This window comes from Girardinichthys multiradiatus, chromosome Y (assembly GCF_021462225.1).
Source record: "Girardinichthys multiradiatus isolate DD_20200921_A chromosome Y, DD_fGirMul_XY1, whole genome shotgun sequence".
In the NCBI taxonomy this organism is placed as follows: domain Eukaryota; kingdom Metazoa; phylum Chordata; class Actinopteri; order Cyprinodontiformes; family Goodeidae; genus Girardinichthys; species Girardinichthys multiradiatus.
The window spans coordinates 5,446,655-5,466,345 of NC_061818.1; the positions used below are offsets into that span (position 1 = coordinate 5,446,655).

At 41.3% G+C, this 19,691-nt stretch overlaps 1 protein-coding gene across 1 annotated transcript; it reads right to left on the bottom strand.

The window, feature by feature from the left end:
• Positions 1 to 240: 240 nt before the first annotated feature.
• Positions 241 to 17,891, bottom strand: LOC124864552 (transmembrane gamma-carboxyglutamic acid protein 2-like). The gene is made up of 7 exons (XM_047359376.1): positions 17,711 to 17,891; positions 17,511 to 17,607; positions 15,132 to 15,304; positions 10,840 to 10,873; positions 7,679 to 7,811; positions 3,461 to 3,610; positions 241 to 608 (listed from the first exon to the last, which is right to left on the bottom strand). Exons 1-7 carry the CDS (start codon positions 17,750 to 17,752, stop codon positions 569 to 571), a joined length of 669 nt encoding a protein of 222 aa, XP_047215332.1. The 5' UTR covers positions 17,753 to 17,891; the 3' UTR covers positions 241 to 568.
• Positions 17,892 to 19,691: the final 1,800 nt, after the last annotated feature.

Below are 19,691 nucleotides of genomic sequence, written 5' to 3' on the forward strand. Positions count from 1 at the left end.
TTTCATAAGACGCCATGTTTCTGAAATGGAATGACTGAGCTGGCGTTCACCCCTTTCTGTCTCACACACAAACACAGCGTTTCTGACATGTGTTGGAAGACTTTAGATTTACATCCCTGAGGAAATATCATGGCAAGGAGCCAACACACGCATTTTAACATGTAGAGAATCGTGGGTTTCACATCCTCCAAAATATAGGTGAATATATCTTGGACAACAATCAATTGACTTGGACACATGTTTTCTTTTGTCATACATTTATTTTATAAAATATCTCACTGTTTACTGGGCGGGGAGAGGCTTTTTTTATTTTTATTTTTGGCACACATTTTCTTGGGGTGAACAGCAGAACCGCCAAACGTTAACCCCACCCTCCTCAAAAATCATCACATGAACTCCAGTGTGCACTTTCTTTAAGCTGAAGGGCACATCCTGGGACCTGTGTTTCAACATAAATACACAATCATCATGACAAAACAAGCAACAGAAAACAGAAGGGATAACAAAGTTCACTCAGATCGCGATCAGATAGAGAAAGAAGACGCTCCTGCCAGGGCCACCTCTCTCATTAGTTGTCTCCTGGTTCAGCAGGCTCCGATGGTGCCCCCCTGTGGTCAGAGACAGGAAGACAGGAAAATTACATTTTCTACTACATCAGGTGGACAGGAGGGTGTGAGTGCATCATTCACTGAGGAATACATGACACCATGATGCACAACGAGAAAAAGGCCATCCAGTGGAGCAGTGTGATGCTCTGGCCAGTGTTCTGCTAGTGAACCCTGGATTCTGGCGTTCGCATGTCTGTTACTTTGACTCAGACCACCTTCATCAGCAGTGTTGCCGACTGTGTATGCCCATTTATAGATAATGTATTCCTACCTGGCTGTGGCCTCTTTCAGCAAGATAATTCTTCCTGCCACAAAGTAAAAATGCTTCAGGTATTGCTTGAGAAGCAAAGTTTCTTGACTTGAGCTCCAAAGTCCTTGGATTTTAATCCTATTGAGTATCTGTGGGATGGTGTGGACAAACAAGTCTGACTAGTGGAGACCCCATCCCATGAGTTGCAGAACCTAAAGGATCTACTGCTAACATCTTGGTGCCCGATACCACAGCAACCTCGATGAGTCAGGGTTCTTTTAGGAAAATGATCAGTGTGTAGAACTCCAAAGTAAAATCTAAGGGTCCACTGTTCAAGAGAACCTTTTAAAAGAGGTAACCAGCACTGCGTAATCTTTCTTCTTCCTTTAATGTGGGCAAGGTAGAGGCTTTTTGGCTAAATGCTGCTGTTAGCACATTCACAAATGATAATGTCAAAATTCAGTCAGCAACACTCAATGAACAATGATTTACACAGGAGTCTTTCTGTATCACCCCTTTTTTTTCCAGAGCAGACACAATTTCAATACCTTGAGATTTTAAGAAACAAATATCATGACCAGCTGTGTTAAAGTGTCTATCCCCAGGAGATCTCTTATCTATATTCTAAATATTACTTTTACATTCTGAAATCCACCTTTGTAACTCTCTGTTTTAGTTTTACCCATGTGCACCAAGTCAACAGGGCTTTTCAGTGAATATACCTTATATTTAGTGTGGCAAGGAATTCTATTCTTGATATTTAACTTGTTTGGGGGTGTAGAAAAACATTACCTTCAGTCATAGCACTACACTGAGCACAAACAGAACACGAGAAATGACTCCCAGGTAAATGAGACGAGACCAAGAGATGTCCCATATTCCTAGCCGCTTTCTGGCAACAATAGTAAGCCTTTTAAAGCTAAGACTGATGTCTGTCAGTGAGTTGTTGCAGCTTGTCTGCAGAGCGTCTTTTTAACTGTAAACTGATTAGAATATTTTAGATGGACAAACTTTATATTTAGATTTTAATAAGTCATATTAATTGGAACTGTTTTATGAAATTAAATTGAGATAAGTGAGTTTTTTACATTTATACTACAACCAAATTTCTATGTGCTTTGTTGGGGCGTTATCAGACAGACCAACACAAAGAAGTGAAGAATTGTGAAATGGGAGAAAAATGCTAGATGTTTTTTGCATGTTTGACAGATACAAATCTGAAGACTGTGGCGCATATTTGTATTCAGCCTTCCTGAGTCAGTACTCTGTAGCCTCACCTGCAGCTCCAGCTGGTTGTATGTGGAATGTGGCTTCATGGTATGTCTATTAGTTTTGCATATCTACAGATTTAAATTTTTTCCCATTGTTCTTTGCAAAACAGCTCAAGCTCAGTTAAAATAGATGGAGGACATCTGTGAACATCAGCTTTCATGTCTTATAAGAGATACTCAGTAGCATTTAGGTCTGGACTCTAATCTAAACCACCTCATTGTATCTCTGGTTGTATTTTTAGGGTGGTTGTCCTATTGGAAGGTGAACCTCCACCACAGTCTCAAAGCGTCTGCTGACTCTAATAGGTTTTCTTCCAGGATTATCCTGGAGGACTGTAATCAGCTCTTTAAAAAAAAACAATTATAATTTGCTCAAAAATACAAAGAACTTGGTGGACTCTGTGCTTCCTCCTGATTTCCACCCTGATGTCAAACCTGTTACCCTGTGTGCTGCCTGCTCTATGGCTGTCAACTCCAGGCCTTTGTTGCTTTGTGTTCCCAGGGCTGTTTGACTTCACCTTGTAAGTTTTGTATTTTTTCATTAAATCCATTGAAACCGATTATTGCTCCGCTCTGCATTTGAGTCTTTTAAAAAACACCAACATGACAGAAAAGGTTCTAGAGGTAGACTTCAACAAGCAGACTGTCTGTCTGATGAGATCGGTCCAACGTACACCAGGTGGCATAGTTTCTCCACTGAAAATCCAGCATGTTGCTGTGACCACAACAGCTGATTAACTCACCAGTTGTTGGATCTGTGAAAGTGTTTCTGAATTAACTCCTGCAGGGGGTTCCCTGTACTTTGCCAGGGTTTCAAATATTCAAATAATTTACCTACAGGAGACATTCAACAAAGGAACTGTTTGCTTTCTTTGGACTCATAGTTCAACTGAGGCCGGATTTGTTTACTTAACTTTAATTTTCGAGAGCATCATAACTTCATCTCTGTCAGGCGTATCACTTCTTTAAATGTTCAGAGGGAGCTTAGAGGGGTTGCTTTCAGAACGCCCTGCTGTATGAAGCAACAAGAAATTTTTTTTTAACTGCACTCCATATACATATTTCTTCTACACTGCAATACTGTGAGTAAATAAAAGGAAACTAGCTGAACACCTGAAGACAAATTTCCTACTGTTTATCATGACTACAGAGATGTTTTATTGTCATAAACGTTATTGTAAACGAAATGGAACCACCTGCTGCAGCTGCTGATTCTTATTGTCTTTGAACTAATCAGCTGTTACGTGGGCAGCCATCAACACTGACCTGGATCCATCTGAGGGATTAATTGAAAATACTGAACATCTGTGCATGTTGACCACCCCACTTACCCTGAATAAGGTGGTGGTGGGGCATCATGCTGCCCACTGCTGTTCAAAGCCTCGTTGTAGCTGGGCAAAGGTGGAGGTGGGATCACCACTGCAGACAGGGGCACCGACTCCGGAACTGGGCGCCCATCTTCTGCCATTCTTACTGGAGCACTGGAGCAGGACAAAAACATAAAACAAAAATCAAGTACAGAACTGAGAAAAGCGACCAGTAAAACAATAGTTTTGTTACATAAAGTGGCCCTTAAAGTAAATATTGGCCCGATTGAAACAAATGATGATTTTTAAATCAGACAAAAATAAATTGGAGTGGTAAGGGTGGTGGTAAGGGTGGTGGGCCCTTACCACTCGCGTCTCTCGTTCGGGCTTGGCCCGGCCGGGTCCAATGAGGAGCAACCCGGCCACCAGGCGCTCTCCGGCGAGTCCCGACCCCAGGCCTGGCTCCAGGGTGGGACCCCGGCAGAGCCGGGGACCGGTGACGTCACGTGCCTCTATATTTTAGTCCTCATGACGGATTCTTGAACCACTCTTTGTCTGACTATTTTAGTCCTTACCAGCCTCCCTGGTAAGGCCTACGCCAGGGTATTGGAGAGGAGAGTCCGGCCGATAGTCAAACCTCAGCTTCAGGAGGAGCAGTGTGGTTTTTGTCCCGGCCGTGGGACACTGGACCAGCTCTATACCCTCTACAGGGTACTCGAGGGTTCATGGAAGTTTGCCCAACCGGTTCACATATGTTTTTTGGACCTGGAGAAGGCATTTGACTGTGTCCCTCGTGATGCCCTATGGGGGGTGCTCCAGGAGTATGGGATCGGGGGCCCTTTATTAGGGGCCATCCGGTCCCTGTACGAGCGGAGCAGGAGTTTGGTCCACATTGCCGGCACTAAGTCGGACCTGTTCCCAGTGCATGTTGGACTCCGGCAGGGCTGCCCTTTGTCACCGGTCCTGTTCATAACTTTTATGGACAGGATTTCTAGACGCAGCCAAGGGTCGGAGGGGGTCTGGTTTGGGGACCAGTGGATTTCGTCTCTTCTTTTTGCAGATGACGTGGTCCTGCTGGCCCCCTCTAGCCAAGATCTACAGCATGCGCTGTGGCGGTTCGCAGCCGAGTGTGAAGCGGCTGGGATGAAGACCGGAAAAGGGTGGCTTGTCCTCTTCAGGTTGGAGGGGAGTTCCTGCCTCCAGTGAAGGAGTTCAAGTATCTCATGAGTGAGGGAAGAATGGAGCGGAAGATTGACAGACGGATCAGTGCGGCTGCTGCAATAATGGGGGCACTGTGCCGGTCCGTTGTGGTGAAGAGAGAGCTGAGCCGAAAAGCAAAGCTCTCGATTTACCGGTCGGTCTATGTTCCTTCCCTCACCTATGGCCATGAACTTTGGGTCATGACTGAAAGAACGAGATCCCAGATACAAGCGGCTGAAATGAGCTTTCTCCGTAGGGTGACCGGGCACTCCCTTAGAGATAGGGTGAGGAGCTCGGCCATCCGGTAGAGCCGCTGCTCCTCCACATCGAGAGGAGCCAGTTGAGGTGGCTCGGGCATCTATACCGGATGCCTCCTGGACGCATCCCTCGGGAGGTGTTCAAGGCACGTCCCACCGGGAGGAGGAGGCCCAGGGGACGGCCCAGGACACGCTGGAGGGACTATGTCTCTCGGCTGGCCTGGGAACGCCTTGGGCTCCACCCGTAGGAGCTGGAAGAGGTGTCTGAGGAGAGGGACGTCTGGGTGTCTCTGCTGAATCTGCTGCCCCCGCGATCCGGTCCCGGATAAAGCGGAAGACGACGAGTACGAGTACGAGTACAAAAATGAATTCACTTTCTGAACCAATGAAATGCTGCCGATTAGTGGAGCTAAGAAATACATTATATGAAGCATAAACTGGAGAACAGCCTCAAGTACTTCTGCTTGGTCACTACACACACACAGATTTATTGGATCACTGGCAAAGACGAGTAAAATTTATCTTTTATTGCAGCATCATTACCTTTATTGGAGTACATTCATTTAATGAAGAAAATGATTCCACAGTAAAACACTATTGTTTTTATCAAATCATTGCAGATAAAATTATTTGTACCCCTAATAATTCCTTTAAAATACAATTCAACTGACAAATTTGTTAAATTTATTCTTTGCTCATTTAAGTTTCTGGGAACTTCTCATTTAGCCACAGGCTGGATCATTATCTTGCCACCTAATGTAGTGAGGAGGATGGTTAATGAGATGAAAACATCTCCAGATCTCGGCTTTTTCTGTCCTACCATCACAAACATAAACGTGGAGTTTGACCAACTCTACTGGGACTTTTGTGCTTCAAACACTCCAGATGGGTTTGGAGTGATACAATAGATACAGGGGTTGGACAATGAAACTGAAACACCTGGTTTTAGACCACAATAATTTATTAGTATGGTGTAGGGCCTCCTTTTGTGGCCAATACAGCGTCAATTCGTCTTGGGAATGACATATACAAGTCTTGCACAGTGGTCAGAGGGATTTTAAGCCATTCTTCTTGCAGGATAGTGGCCAGGTCACTACATGATACTGGTGGAGGAAAACGTTTCCTGACTCGCTCCTCCAAAACACCCCAAAGTGGCTCAATAATATTTAGATCTGGTGACTGTGCAGGCCATGGGAGATGTTCAACTTCACATTCATGCTCATCAAACCAATCTTTCACCAGTCTTGCTGTGTGTATTGGTGCATTGTCATCCTGATACACGGCACCGCCTTCAGGATACAATGTTTGAACCATTGGATGCACATGGTCCTCAAGAATGGTTCGGTAGTCCTTGGCAGTGACGTGCCCATCTAGCACTAGTATTGAGCCAAGGGAATGCCATGATATGGCAGCCCAAACCATCACCGATCCACCCCCATGCTTCATTCTGGGTATGCAACAGTCTGGGTGGTACGCTTCTTTGGGGCTTCTCCACACTGTAACTCTCCCGGATGTGGGGAAAACAGTAAAGGTGGACTCATCAGAGAACAATACATGTTTCACATTGTCCACAGCCCAAGATTTGCGATTCTTGCACCATTGAAACCGACGTTTGGCTTTGGCATGAGTGACCAAAGGTTTGGCTATAGCAGCCCAGCCGTGTATATTGACCCTGTGGAGCTCCCGACGGACAGTTCTGGTGGAAACAGGAGAGTTGAGGTGCACATTTAATTCTGCCGTGATTTGGGCAGCCGTGGTTTTATGTTTTTTGGATACAATCCGGGTTAGCACCAGAACATCCCTTTCAGACAGCTTCCTCTTGCATCCTCAGTTAATTCTGTTGGATGTGGTTTGTCCTTCTTGGTGGTATGCTGACATTACCCTGGATACCGTGGCTCTTGATACATCACAAAGACTTGCTGTCTTGGTCACAGATGCGCAAGCAAGATGTGCACCAACAATTTGTCCTCTTTTGAACTCTGGTATGTCACCCATAATGTTGTGTGCATTTCAATATTTGGAGCAAAACTGTGCTCTTACCCTGCTAATTGAACCTTCACACTCTGCTCTTACTGGTGCAATGTGCAATCAATGAAGACTGGCTACCAGGCTGGTCCAATTTAGCCATGAAACCTCCCACACTAAAATGACAGGTGTTTCAGTTTCATTGTCCAACCCCTGTATGTGAAAAAGTAAATTAGGCCTATAGGTAAGGTGAATGATCGGTGATGCTTTGGAAACCTCGTTAGAGTACATTTCACCATGAACTCTTTGAAAATATAAGTAGATTTTTGGGTCATTAAGTCCTTCAGCAGGATAATTATCCAAACCATAAACAACGGAAAGGATTCATCTGACAGCCTTCTTCCATCTCCATCTCAGTGTCAAGACCTAAATCCTGTAGAAAACTTGTGGGGTGAGCAGAAGAACAGAGAGTATAGAGAGGGACCAGGACTCTGTACCATTTAGAGATAAATAGTACTGTAATAGTACTGTATGTAATAGAACTTTATGCTATATGCTCCAAAACTGGAATAATAGAGGAGAAGACAAAGTGCTGATCTGTTGATGATTCCGGGTGATATTATGCTGCCACAATAAAAGTAATTTACCTAGATAACGACACATTTCTAATAATTATAAAAATCTTTCAGGTATAACATCCTTCCCAAACTTCAGGGTCAACTGTGTTTAAACTTTGTTTTTAATTTTAATGATCAAAGATTTGCTCAGAATTTTCAGTTAAATAAAATTTCTAATATTTCCCAGTTAGACGTAAACGTACCGTCCCAACCTCGACTCAGGTTTCTTCTTGTTTTTGCAGCAGTAGACTCCAAGGACTGTGACAATAACAGCAGTGACTACGATGGCCATGATTCCCGCCACAAGCCCAGAAACGTCCACCTTTGTTATATTTTCTTCAAAAAACAAAATGCTTGTTACGAAAACATATTCTCATTCTACTTCTCTCATGGCTGCAATCTGCTGAGCTGATCTGCTTGAATCATGGCAGAAACTGTGCTGTATGTTTGACTCATTTCTTACAACAGTGTCAGTGTTCTGGCATTAAGGAGATAGCTGACTAAACATAGTGTTAAAAATATGTAGCTTTTTGTCAATAATTCAATAAATGTCATTTTCAAAAAAGTTACGTTTTCAAAAATGGTACCTAAACATTGAACTTGGCCCTTAATTTGAGCTGTTTTTAACAGACACAAGTAAAAAGGAAACGATTTCCTGTTGTTATTTAATTTATTATTTTACTGTATAAATATTGGTATCCAGTTTTTGCTTCATGGTTTCTGACTCTGACCACTGGTCTTACTTTATGGCATCTTGGTTTATATTTTTCTCAGTTTTTTACTCTGTTATCTAGAAATGCATTTACCTCTTTAAGGTCTCATTTTTTGTTTACAATGCATTTTGCCCATTGCTCCTTTATAATGACAGGTATTTCAGCAATAAACTCCTCATCAACTTCTTCTGCACATATAAGTCCAAAGATTCAGTTGCATTTTGCCTGATTCTTGTCGTATCTTTAGTTCTCTCCTGTGTTCCCTTGTTTCCAGTTCATGCTTCTTTAGTCCAAGGTTTTAGTAGTTGTGGCTCTTCTGTACAATGCTGTAAGAAAGTATATGGACCCTTACATATTTCTTCTGTTTTTGCTTCATTGGGACACTAAATGTTTCAGGTTGTGAAACTAATTCAAAGATTAGACAAAGATAATGTGACCCCAAACCCAAATGATTTATTTTACAAAAGGATAACAGCCATCCACATCAAGCTGCCCCTATGTGAAAAAGTAATTCCCCTGTAAATCTAATCATTGGTTGTTCCACCAATATCAAGTGTTTGCTCTAACTTTTAACAAGTCTTTAACATCACTTTGGATGAATTTTATGACCACTCTTTTTAGCAGAATTATTTTAATTCAGACAAATAGCATGTTTAAGGTCATTCACATAATCTTGTTTATATTTAAATCCAGGCCTTGACTAGGCCACGCCAAAAGCTTCATTTTGGGGTTTCATTTAGAGCCTTGCGGAGGTGGACTTGCTGATGGGTTTGGATTATTGTCCTGCTGCAAAACTCAGGTTCTCTTGAGCTTAAGGTGACAACCTGGCAGGACATTTTCCTTCAGGATTTTCTGCTAGAGAGCAGAATTCATGTTTCCATCAGTTACTGCAAGTCTTTCAGGTCCTGAAACAGCAAAGCAGCTCCAGTCCATCACACTGCCACCACCATGTTTGACTGTGGGTTGGATGTTCTCTTACTGAAACACCAGATGTAACGGCAGCCAGAAAGTTCTATTTTTTCTCGTCAGTCCACAGATTATTTTCCAGAAGGCTTAGGGATCATCAAGACTGATTTCTTATTTCTACCGGCCAGGCAGTAATCACAGCTAGGAGTACTTGTAAAAAATAAACACAGAAATGTGGTTGATCATAGGTAATTTGCGAGTTAACAAATGGGGTCATTATATTTCCACACAAAGCCAGGTTGGTTTGGATAGCTTTTTCTCTAAATAAATGAAATCATTGTTTGAATTCTTCATTGTGTGCCCACCCACTAGGAGCTCTGCGGACATAAGCATGCTGCCCAGATTTTGTGATTGTGTTGGCTGTCCTCGCTGACAGTTGATTAGACCAGAAGCAGAAGAAGAAAAACAACAACAAGCCTCTTTATAGAAATACAATGAGGACAGATTTGCTGCTGTTTCTCCACTGGAAACTATTTCTCCCAGAGGAAACAAGGATACAAAAACTTTCTGGTAAGAAATCTTTTTACTCTTTCTTGTCAGTACTTTTCTTCTTCTCTTCCTCTAAGTAGATAAGGTAGAAACCAGCAAATTAACACCTCCCATGAAGCTTAATTTTAAATTGTGAATCTCTGAGTGGACTGCGGTTGTTTAGCTGCGATAAAAATAGTGTAAATAGGGTCATCCTGGTCTAGGATGTCCAAGTGGCATGTTTTACATGGACACAAAGAGGTATGTCAAGACCTCCACAGGTTTTCTTCCATCCATCTTTACCAATCACTTTGACCAGTTTTCTTGTCCCTGCTAAAGAAAACCATGATTCTGCATTTGGAAATTATACCAAAAGGGTCTATTTTGGTCTCATCTGACCAGAATGCCTTCTGTATTTATTTTTTTTATGTGTAAAAGATGTTGAAAATTGCATTGATCAGGGTGGAGGTGTAGAGCAGTCTGATGGGTCATGAATCACATTCATCCAACCATGGTTTTAAGCCACCCAAGCTTCCCTAAGATTTCTCCGGATTTCCTGAGTGTTTTAACATTCCCCTAATATTCAATGAATCAGTCAAAGATTTATTCGGATACTCAGCCACGGCCCATTATTGGCTTGAAAGAGTAAACTTCTGGTGAATGATTCTTCACACCCAGTCCTGACACTTAACGGTTAGTTAAGAAAAACAGTCACTACTCTGCACCTTTAACCTGGAATCATCTTGAACAGGAGCTGAAACTGTTGGATTTCTTTGGGTGATTTCATTTAAAATCTTGAAACAATGTCAGAAAGCTCTTGGTCTTGTTCTTGAATTTTTCAATCTTGCTTAATTATGTACTATTATGCAAGTCCTGGCTTGTTGTTCTGTACAAGGTTTAACAAATATTCTAAAACGTCTCCCTAGTAAAGAGAACTCATGTCTCAATGAGATTCCCTTTATAAATAAAAGTAATAATGTACAACTGGAAATGAACTGGACCTGTTTTGTGATGACGCTGATTGTGAATTAGAGCTACAAAAAGAAACCGAACCGAATGAAATTGAACTTGCTGATTGTAAACTCTTCCAGGACTGTGTTGTTACCTTCAGTGCTGTGAGAATAAATTTGTCCTCTTCTTTTTACTCACACTTAAATGTTGTAAATTTACTACCTAAAAGTATGCATAAAAGAATAAAGAATTAGCGTTTTTCTTACCTTGATTTTTTACATAGTTATTCCAAAAGATGTTCTGCAAAAAGAAGAAAACAACTGTTTAATAAAGTGGTGTCTGATTTACATTCACTCAAATATCATATCCTTCTTCCAAGTTGCCAGGCTTTCCTGTAACATTTTACAGTGGTCTTCAATACTTTTCTGAGGGTTGATTTCTTGATTTCGCATTGATGCAATCTAGAGGATTGCATCAACGTGCCTTTCATGGCTTCCAGATGTTAAGGTCGTGGAACTATGTAAAAACACCTTTTGAAACTTTTTTTTCACATTTTGTCATCTTACAGCCATAAACTTTAGTTTATTTCTTGGGACATTTTTATTCACGCCTGAATAAATATTCCATATCCATCTTTAGCTGCATATCTTTTAGGGTACATTTCTACCTGCTACAGACATTGAGAGAATTTCTGACTGTAAGGTTAGGGTCTCTGGACAGTGATCTCAAGGGTCATCCAGCAAAAAAAAAATGCTGCTGTTGCTGTCTCCACCATGTTTCATGGCATGTGGTCTGAGTAAAGAGGGCTAGTAGTTTTTCACCACACATAGCTTTTTAGCTTTACGGATTTAGTTCTCAATAGATTTTCTTCCAAGAAGTCCTCATTATTAGCTCCAGTAATCTTCCCATTAACTCTGACCAGCTTCTCGTTCCTACTGAAGAAAAGCATCCCCACAAAATTAATCTGCCATCACAATCCTGGGGCTTTAAATCCTGGTATTTCCGGTGGAAAAGGGGTTTATGTTTCACCCTGGGGCTTTTGTATTCAGGTGATGCACAGTGTTAGTTTTCGCCACACAAAATGTTTTTCAAATGGGCCAAAAAGTTCAGTGATGATTTTATCCAAGCAGAGCACCTTCTTCACATGTTTGCTGTGTCCTCTTTATGGCAAACTGCAAACAGGACTCCTTAAGGCTTTTTTTCAACAATGGCTTTAAGTTAAAATTGACATCCTTCTGCTAGACTTGGTCCATCCTCTCTCAGTGTTCAGATGATGGATTGAATAGAGCTCTATTAGATGTCCAAATCTTGGGATGTTGCTTTAAAACCTAACCTTCCTTTAAACATCTCCACAACTATCTCCCTGAACTGTCTGCTGTGTTCCTTCGTCTTTATGCTGTGTGTTCTCTAATGTTCTCCAACAAACCTCTGAGGCCAGAAACAGAACATCTGCAGTTAGACTCAGATTCAGTTACACACAGATGAACTGCAATTACTGATTAGGTGACTTCTATAGGCAGTGGTTGGCACTGGATGTTATTGAATGGGGTCAGATTAAAGGAAGCTTGGTACAAATGCATGCCACACCTTTCATAAAATCCCAAATGAAACACTTTGAAGTCTGTGGCTGTCACACGACAAAACGTGGAAAAGTTCACAGGATATAAATACTTTTCTAAGGTGCTGTATCTAGGAGCAAGGGGGTATTTGGTTTACTTATCTGTACTTAAAACTGTTGTGTCGAGCACAGACAGAAACACTTTCTAACAGATCAGCTTGAAAGAAGAACATTCAGAAAGGAACTAAGCAAACACAATATGTTACCAATACATAAGTAACCCTAATGGTGTAGCCAAGACCACCTAACAAGACCAGTCCAAGACAAATCCAATGTGAGACCATTTTTAAGACCATTGCTGTGATCATAATAATATAGTTGTTGCTGCAAACATTCAAAGATAATCTACCTGTCACAGTTTATTAGCAAGCTAACCGGTAAGAGGGCTTCAGACTAACTGGTTGCACTGGTGCCAGTACATTTTCTAGCTAGGTGGACTGCCACAACATTGAGGTTAAACCAAACATGTATGTAAGCAGACTCTCAACTACATGTCCTTTAGCAATAAATCTAACAAGGTGGTAACAAGTTAAACAGATAAAGCAGACAACTCCTTACATACAGCCAGCGAAACATGAACTAACTTTGCTTCAGCTGCAGCCAGAATGAGCGAGGAGACAGATGGAGGTGGAGGACTTAACTCACTCATTGGACAGTCAGAAAAACACACTAACTGAAATATTTCAGGTCTTTTATTGTCTTATTACGGATGATTTTGGCATACAGCTCATGAAAACCCATAATTCCTATCTCACAAAATTAGCATATCATTAAAAGGGTCTCTAAACGAGCTATGAACCTAATCATCTGAATCAACGAGTTAACTCTAAACACCTGCAAAAGATTCCTGAGGCCTTTAAAACTCCCAGCCTGGTTCATCACTCAAAACCCCAATCATGGGTAAGACTGCCGACCTGACTGCTGTCCAGAAGGCCACTATTGACACCCTTAAGCAAGAGGTTAAGACACAGAAATAAATTTCTGAACGAATAGGCTGTTCCCAGAGTGCTGTATCAAGGCACCTCAGTGGGAAGTCTGTGGGAAGGAAAAAGTGTGGCAGAAAACGCTGCACAACGAGAAGAGGTGACCGGACCCTGAGGAAGATTGTGTAGAAGGGCCGATTCCAGACCTTGGGGGACCTGCTGAAGCAGTGGACTGAGTCTGGAGTAGAAACATCCAGAGCCACCGTGCACAGGCGTGTGCAGGAAATGGGCTACAGGTGCCGCATTCCCCAGGTCAAGCCACTTTTGAACCAGAAACAGCAGCAGAAGCGCCTGACCTGGGCTACAGAGAAGCAGCACTGGACTGTTGCTCAGTGGTCCAAAGTACTTTTTTCGGATGAAAGCAAATTCTGCATGTCATTCGGAAATCAAGGTGCCAGAGTCTGGAGGAAGAAGTCCAGTGTCAAGTACCCACAGTCAGTGATGGTCTGTGTTGGTCCACTGTGTTTTATCAAGGGCAGGGTCAATGCAGCTAGCTATCAGGAGATTTTGGAGCACTTCATGCTTCCATCCGCTGAAAAGCTTTATGGAGATGAAGATTTCATTTTTCAGCACGACCTGGCACCTGCTCACAGTGCCAAAACCACTGGTAAATGGTTTACTGACCATGGTATCACTGTGCTCAATTGGCCTGCCAACTCTCCTGACCTGAACCCCATAGAGAATCTGTGGGATATTGTGAAGAGAACGTTGAGAGACTCAAGACCCAACACTCTGGATGAGCTAAAGGCCGCTATCGAAGCATCCTGGGCCTCCATAAGACGTCAGCAGTGCCACAGGCTGATTGCCTCCATGCCACGCCGCATTGAAGCAGTCATTTCTACAAAAGGATTCCCGACCAAGTATTGAGTGCATAACTGTACATGATTATTTGAAGGTTGACGTTTTTTGTATTACAAACACTTCTCTTTTATTGATCGGATGAAATATGCTAATTTTGTGAGATAGGAATTTTGGGTTTTCATGAGCTGTATGCCAAAATCATCCGTGTTAAGACAATAAAAGACCTGAAATATTTCAGTTAGTGTGCAATGAATCTAAAATATATGAATGTTAAATTTTCATCATGACATTATGGAAAATAATGAACTTTATCACAATATGCTAATATTTTGAGAAGGACCTGTATATATTTACACTGCAAAATGTTTCTTCCTCTTGTTTTCTGGTCTCTCGCATCTTTGCATTCTTAGCATGCAAGGGCACAGGAAGCAGCCTTAAAGTTTTTAAAGTGAAAAACTTGACTGGGTGCATTTAGATGCAGCCAATAGTTTCATTCTAACTTACAGTAAATGTTGCAGCTGTAGTCTTGTCCAGAACGTCTGAAGCCCAGCCAGACATGGCCAAGTAAAATGTAGTCAAGAGCTAATCAAGACCAAGACCAAAACTTTGAACAGCTGGTACTTGACACTAAGTAATCCTGTAGGAGCGCTAAGTAAACCTGTATGCAGAGTTCTGTTCCACATTAGGCCTGGATTGAATAATTCCTCTAGTTTCCTTTGAAGGCAGGTTTCTTAAAGAATCTTTATTACACTAAGAATCATTCAAGCATCTCATTACAGGGCTGAATGTGTACTGATGTTACTCTAAACTAACAAGGTGCAGTATCCAGTTTTTACCTATAGCTTCCACACTGCATCTACTGGCTCATAATGACTTTATAACAAGGTGGTTCATTCAGGCGGTTCCTGAATGTAAAACTCTGAGAGGTAGGCTGAAAAATATAAGGAAAAATATATGGAAAATGATGCAGTGGTTTTGCACAATTTGGAAATTTTGTTAATTATAAGTATTACAAATATAACTTATAAAAGCAAAATGATAATAAAACATTTCAATAAATGCAAAATAAATGCAGCAGTAGAAGATCTCAGGAGTTTAAAGTCCTGTTTAATTTTATTTCTGGCATGGCATTTAAATGAACTCTCAGCAGCTTTACCGTATCCATATCATTCTCAAAAATCTCTCTGGCCTCCTCATAGCTGCACAGCTCTTCTTGGCACTCCCTCTCCAAGTTGCCTTGCACCACCATCTCAAAGTCCCACTGGTTATAGAGCAAGGCACGAGACATGAAGGATGCTGCTGACTGGCCAGCCAAAAACACTGGACCTCCTGCAGGATTCAGGACATTTTTAGATCAGTGAAGGAAAACGAAAAAGCAAGCTTACCAAACTCATGGCTGTCGAGCACATATGCTGATTGCTAAATCTGGTGTGGTGAAGAATGAAGCTCTCATTTTTGAGGACCTTGAACTGCACAAGGAACAACGCTCATCTTGATGTACTTATCAGTGCTCCAGGGGTGAAGGAAATATTTCCTTTGTGGTCACACTTTTAGATCATCAAACACATTTTAATATTGGATAAAGATAACCTGAGTAAATGCAATAATGACGATTTCATGGGAAAAAGGACAGCCATACCAGCCTGACCCTGTGAAAAAGTGATTACCCCCCTTCTTTAACTTCACAAACAGGTCTGAGTATTCTCAGATCAGCGGAATTTGTTTAGTCAGAGGTCATGATTCAATGATAAGAAAGAGAGACTGGGCAGAAAAGGCCTCCATGGGAGAGCTCCACAGCCAGAACCACTGCTGGCCAAAAGAGAATACAAAGGGCCGTCTCACCTTTACCCAAAAATCTTAAAGATTCCCAAGACTTCTGGGAAAATATTCTGTGTACTGACAAGACAAAAGTGGAACAATTTGGTTGCAATGAATATTTATTATTTATTAAAGGACAGACTTAAAGAACATGAGGAGCTGGCACAGGACAACCAGGGAAATAACTGACTGGAAAACGGCAAAGCAACAGGAGCACAGGAAAACTGGCATGAAAGAACCTGACACCAGAAAACAGAAGAATCTGGCAAGCAAGTGAGGAAACTGGGAGGGTTTTAACTACTGGGAGGGTTGATGAGCGGCATGAGAGCCAGGTATGACTAATCGAGGGAATGTAGAGCAGCTGGGGAAGGAACTAAGCAGGCAGTTGAGGGAGAGTGACTCACAAAAACATATATAAACACAGAAGGAACTAAACGGGACAAAAATGATCTTCTCAAACACAGTACACAAGAAATAACTACATACAACCAAAACAGTTACGTATGAAACTTCCATTGTTTTTATGAATTTTGAAAGGATTTGGAGTTCACCCCAAAAGACCAGGGATCACATACTTAACACCTGGACTTGCTGAGGGATTACAGACTACAGGATTTCTGAAACCAACTAAAGCCAAATGAGGTTTTAACAGCTGCAGTGTGATGAAGGGGTGTGAATACTTCTTTACTACAAACTGAACTTCCCTACAGAAGCTGATCTAAAGTAAGCAGTTAAATAAATGTTTTGATCACGACTCAGAAGTTTGAGCACATTTCCCCCATTTTAGCTTCCCTTCCCTTTTAGGGTCTCTTTTAAAATTATTTTATTTGCCTTTAAAGCTCTCCATTGCCTCACCCCATCCTATCTCTCTGAACTGTTGCAGCCTTACACACCCACCGTATATTCTCTTAGGTCAGCTGACCAGCTGCTCCTCACTGTTTCTCGGACTGTAAACGAGGAGGAGACCGTGCTTTTCCTGTAACAGTTCCTGAATCGTGGAATGATCTGACCTTGGAAATTAGACAGAGATCTTCTCCGTCTGTTTGTAATATCCTTATTTTTACCCTGGCATTTGACACCCTGTGAGATGTTTTTTTTTTTTTTTTGTCATTTTTATATTAGTTGTTTTTGGTTGACTTTTATGCTGTTTTATATTGTTTGAACATAAAACTGTTTAATTGTGTGTTTAAAGGTGGTCTTTCTCTTTATTGTACAGTACTTTGAATATCTGCCTGAAATTCAAAATGAGCGAATATTTGCAAAAAAAACAAAGTTTATTAGTTTGAATATTAAATATCTTTTCTTTGTAATGAATTCAATTGCATATAAGTTGAAGAGGATTTGCAAATCATTGTATTCTGTTTTTATTCACGTTTGACACAACATCCCAACTTTATTGGAATTAGGGGTGTATTTTTTAGATGTTGCAGGAACTCAGCAGTCTGACTACTTGAAATGTGTTCTAGTCATTGCCCATCTGTGTTTAGTATAGCTTCAGTCACCTTCAGTTGTCCTCACTAAACATAGAGGGAAAGTACAGACAGGTTATATATTCCTCTGCTATCATCAGGTAATCTTCACCCAGTTTCCATTCATCCCTTCCGGAATAGCAAGATCAGGATCAGTAATGTGAGGATCAGTAATGTGAGGAGTATTTTTCTTTCCCTACTCAGAGTCCTGTGTGTGCTAGTGTTGCGTGAGAAGAAAAGTGCTTTACCTGGTGCTTGTTGGTAATGGACAAAACATTGGCCCGTCTGCAGCAGGGACAGCACTACGATCCACAGGGCTGGCAAGCCTGCCATCAACGAAAATGCCTAGAAGGAAAACAGGAAAAACACGGAAGAGGCTTTAGTGTAAAATACTCTGGATACTTCTCTGATCAGCAGGGTATGGTAAAGTTGAAGCTGGAGCACTCACCTGCCCAACACGACTACACGATCGGGCTTCAGACTGCCCCATCTGTCAAATCCTTAAATGATGAAAACGTCACGTACTTCTGCAGACTTCCAGAAACATAGGAGCCACATTGAAGCCTGAAACTGAGCTCGATACTACTGGTTAGGCTGAGCATAAACCTGTACTGCAACATGCCAAGTGAAGGGAGGAACCTGACAAAGCCTGTTTACTCACTGGCCGTGTTAGTGACAGAACAGAGACGGATCAGAATACAGTTTCAGTTCTTCCGGTCAGTGTGACACAATAAATACAACAGGTTCTGTTGACACGGTGTAGGGGGGTTGTTTCATTTTCAACATGAAAGGATTGGGAGATTAGTGACTAAACACTAATGTAAAATGATATTGCTAAAACACACATATCTTTTCGCAATAATCCCATTTCCAACAGGAATAAATTGTCAGAAAACACAGGCCTTGTTTGCCTGTGCAACCCTTTTTTAACATCAGGACCCTTGTGGAGCCGTGTGAACATCATTCCACAAAAATATGGCCCGTCAAGTGAATTATAACAAGCCTCAAAGTCAGTGCCTGTACAACCTGTATTTCCAGAATAATGATGGAAACATTTAATACCTTGCAAACGTATCTATACCTCCTGAACAGTGATGTTACAGCCACAAACTTCAATGCATTTTATTGGGATTTTATACGACAGACTAACAAAAAGTAGTGCAGAATTCTGAAGTGTGAATATTATTCATGCTTTTAATCATTTTAAAAAGGTAAATCTGTCTCCTGAGTCAATCCTCTCCTTTAACTGGAGATGTGAACAGGAGGCAGATCTTTTAGTTATCAGGCTGTTCTCGTGTGAAACCAGTTTTACTCCATGAGGCAGACAGCCTGTCTATGTTCAAGACTAGGCTCAAAACTCTTAAACTATCTGGCCACATGGATTATAGATATGCAGAACCTGAAGGCATAATGCTATTTTGATTCGATATGTGCAGTTTTAGCTCAAACTTCAAAATTAGATCCTCTTCACATTACCTTTAGATATTTTTTCAGCAATAGTGGCCTTTATTTATTAATTTTTTTGATAGGAGGCAGACAGGAAAGAGGGGTAGACATTCGGCAAATGTCACCGGGTCTGGGACTCAAACCCGGGACAGCCGCTTCGAGGACTGTAGCCTCTGTTTATGGTCGCGCGCTTAACACCTACACCATCAGCGCCGTGCCCCTTCGCATTACCATTGAAAGAAGAAGCATCTTGATGGTGATTTTGATTAAAGTGACACACACCAAGTGTTTCACCGCAGAAAGTACCAAACCACACAGATCATGGGCTGTGGTGACTTTACCCATAAGCCTTCTCTCATACTTCACTGTTTTTAATTAGAAAAACATGCTGGACAGAGAACTTGTTTGGTCATGTGATTAAAAAGTTAAGCAAAAAGAATCAAACACGCATCTCTAATCCTTCAATTGAATTAATTTCATTTACATAGTACTAATTCACAACAAATGTCGACTCAAGGTACCTTACAAAGACTATTCAGTTGAATCATACAGATTCCAAGTCAGGTACATATATCAAAACTGATTCTAGTTATTAAACAATGCAGTCAAATTCACTGTATTATTCAAATTGGTTAAACAGTTTTCTACCTAAGGAAACTCAGCAGGATTGAGTCACTTGCAACATTCTCTCCTCCTAGTCTCCTCTTTTCTATGTTAAAAAAAGTAAAATGTTAATGGTAGCAGCAGCTCCTTTTAGTGGCTAGGATCATCTAAGAGAGAAACACAGCTAAACATATATGATTTGAGCCAATTTTCAAGTCTTTCTTGAAAACTGGCTTCAGTTATATACATATATATATATACAGGTCCTTCTCAAAATATTAGCATATTGTGATAAAGTTCATTATTTTCCATAACGTCATGATGAAAATTTAACATTCATATATTTTAGATTCATTGCACACTAACTGAAATATTTCAGG

Bases quoted from the DNA above. Each gene is read 5' to 3' on its own strand.
- LOC124864552 (XM_047359376.1), bottom strand. From the start codon at position 17,752: ATGGGGCAGTCTGAAGCCCGATCGTGTAGTCGTGTTGGGCAG. The intron at 17,608-17,710 runs GTGAGTGCTCCA...TTTTCCTTCTAG, and splicing joins CGTGTAGTCGTGTTGGGCAG to GCATTTTCGTTGATGGCAGG. The intron at 609-3,460 runs GTAAGTGGGGTG...CTCTGACCACAG, and splicing joins CCACCACCACCTTATTCAGG to GGGGGCACCATCGGAGCCTG.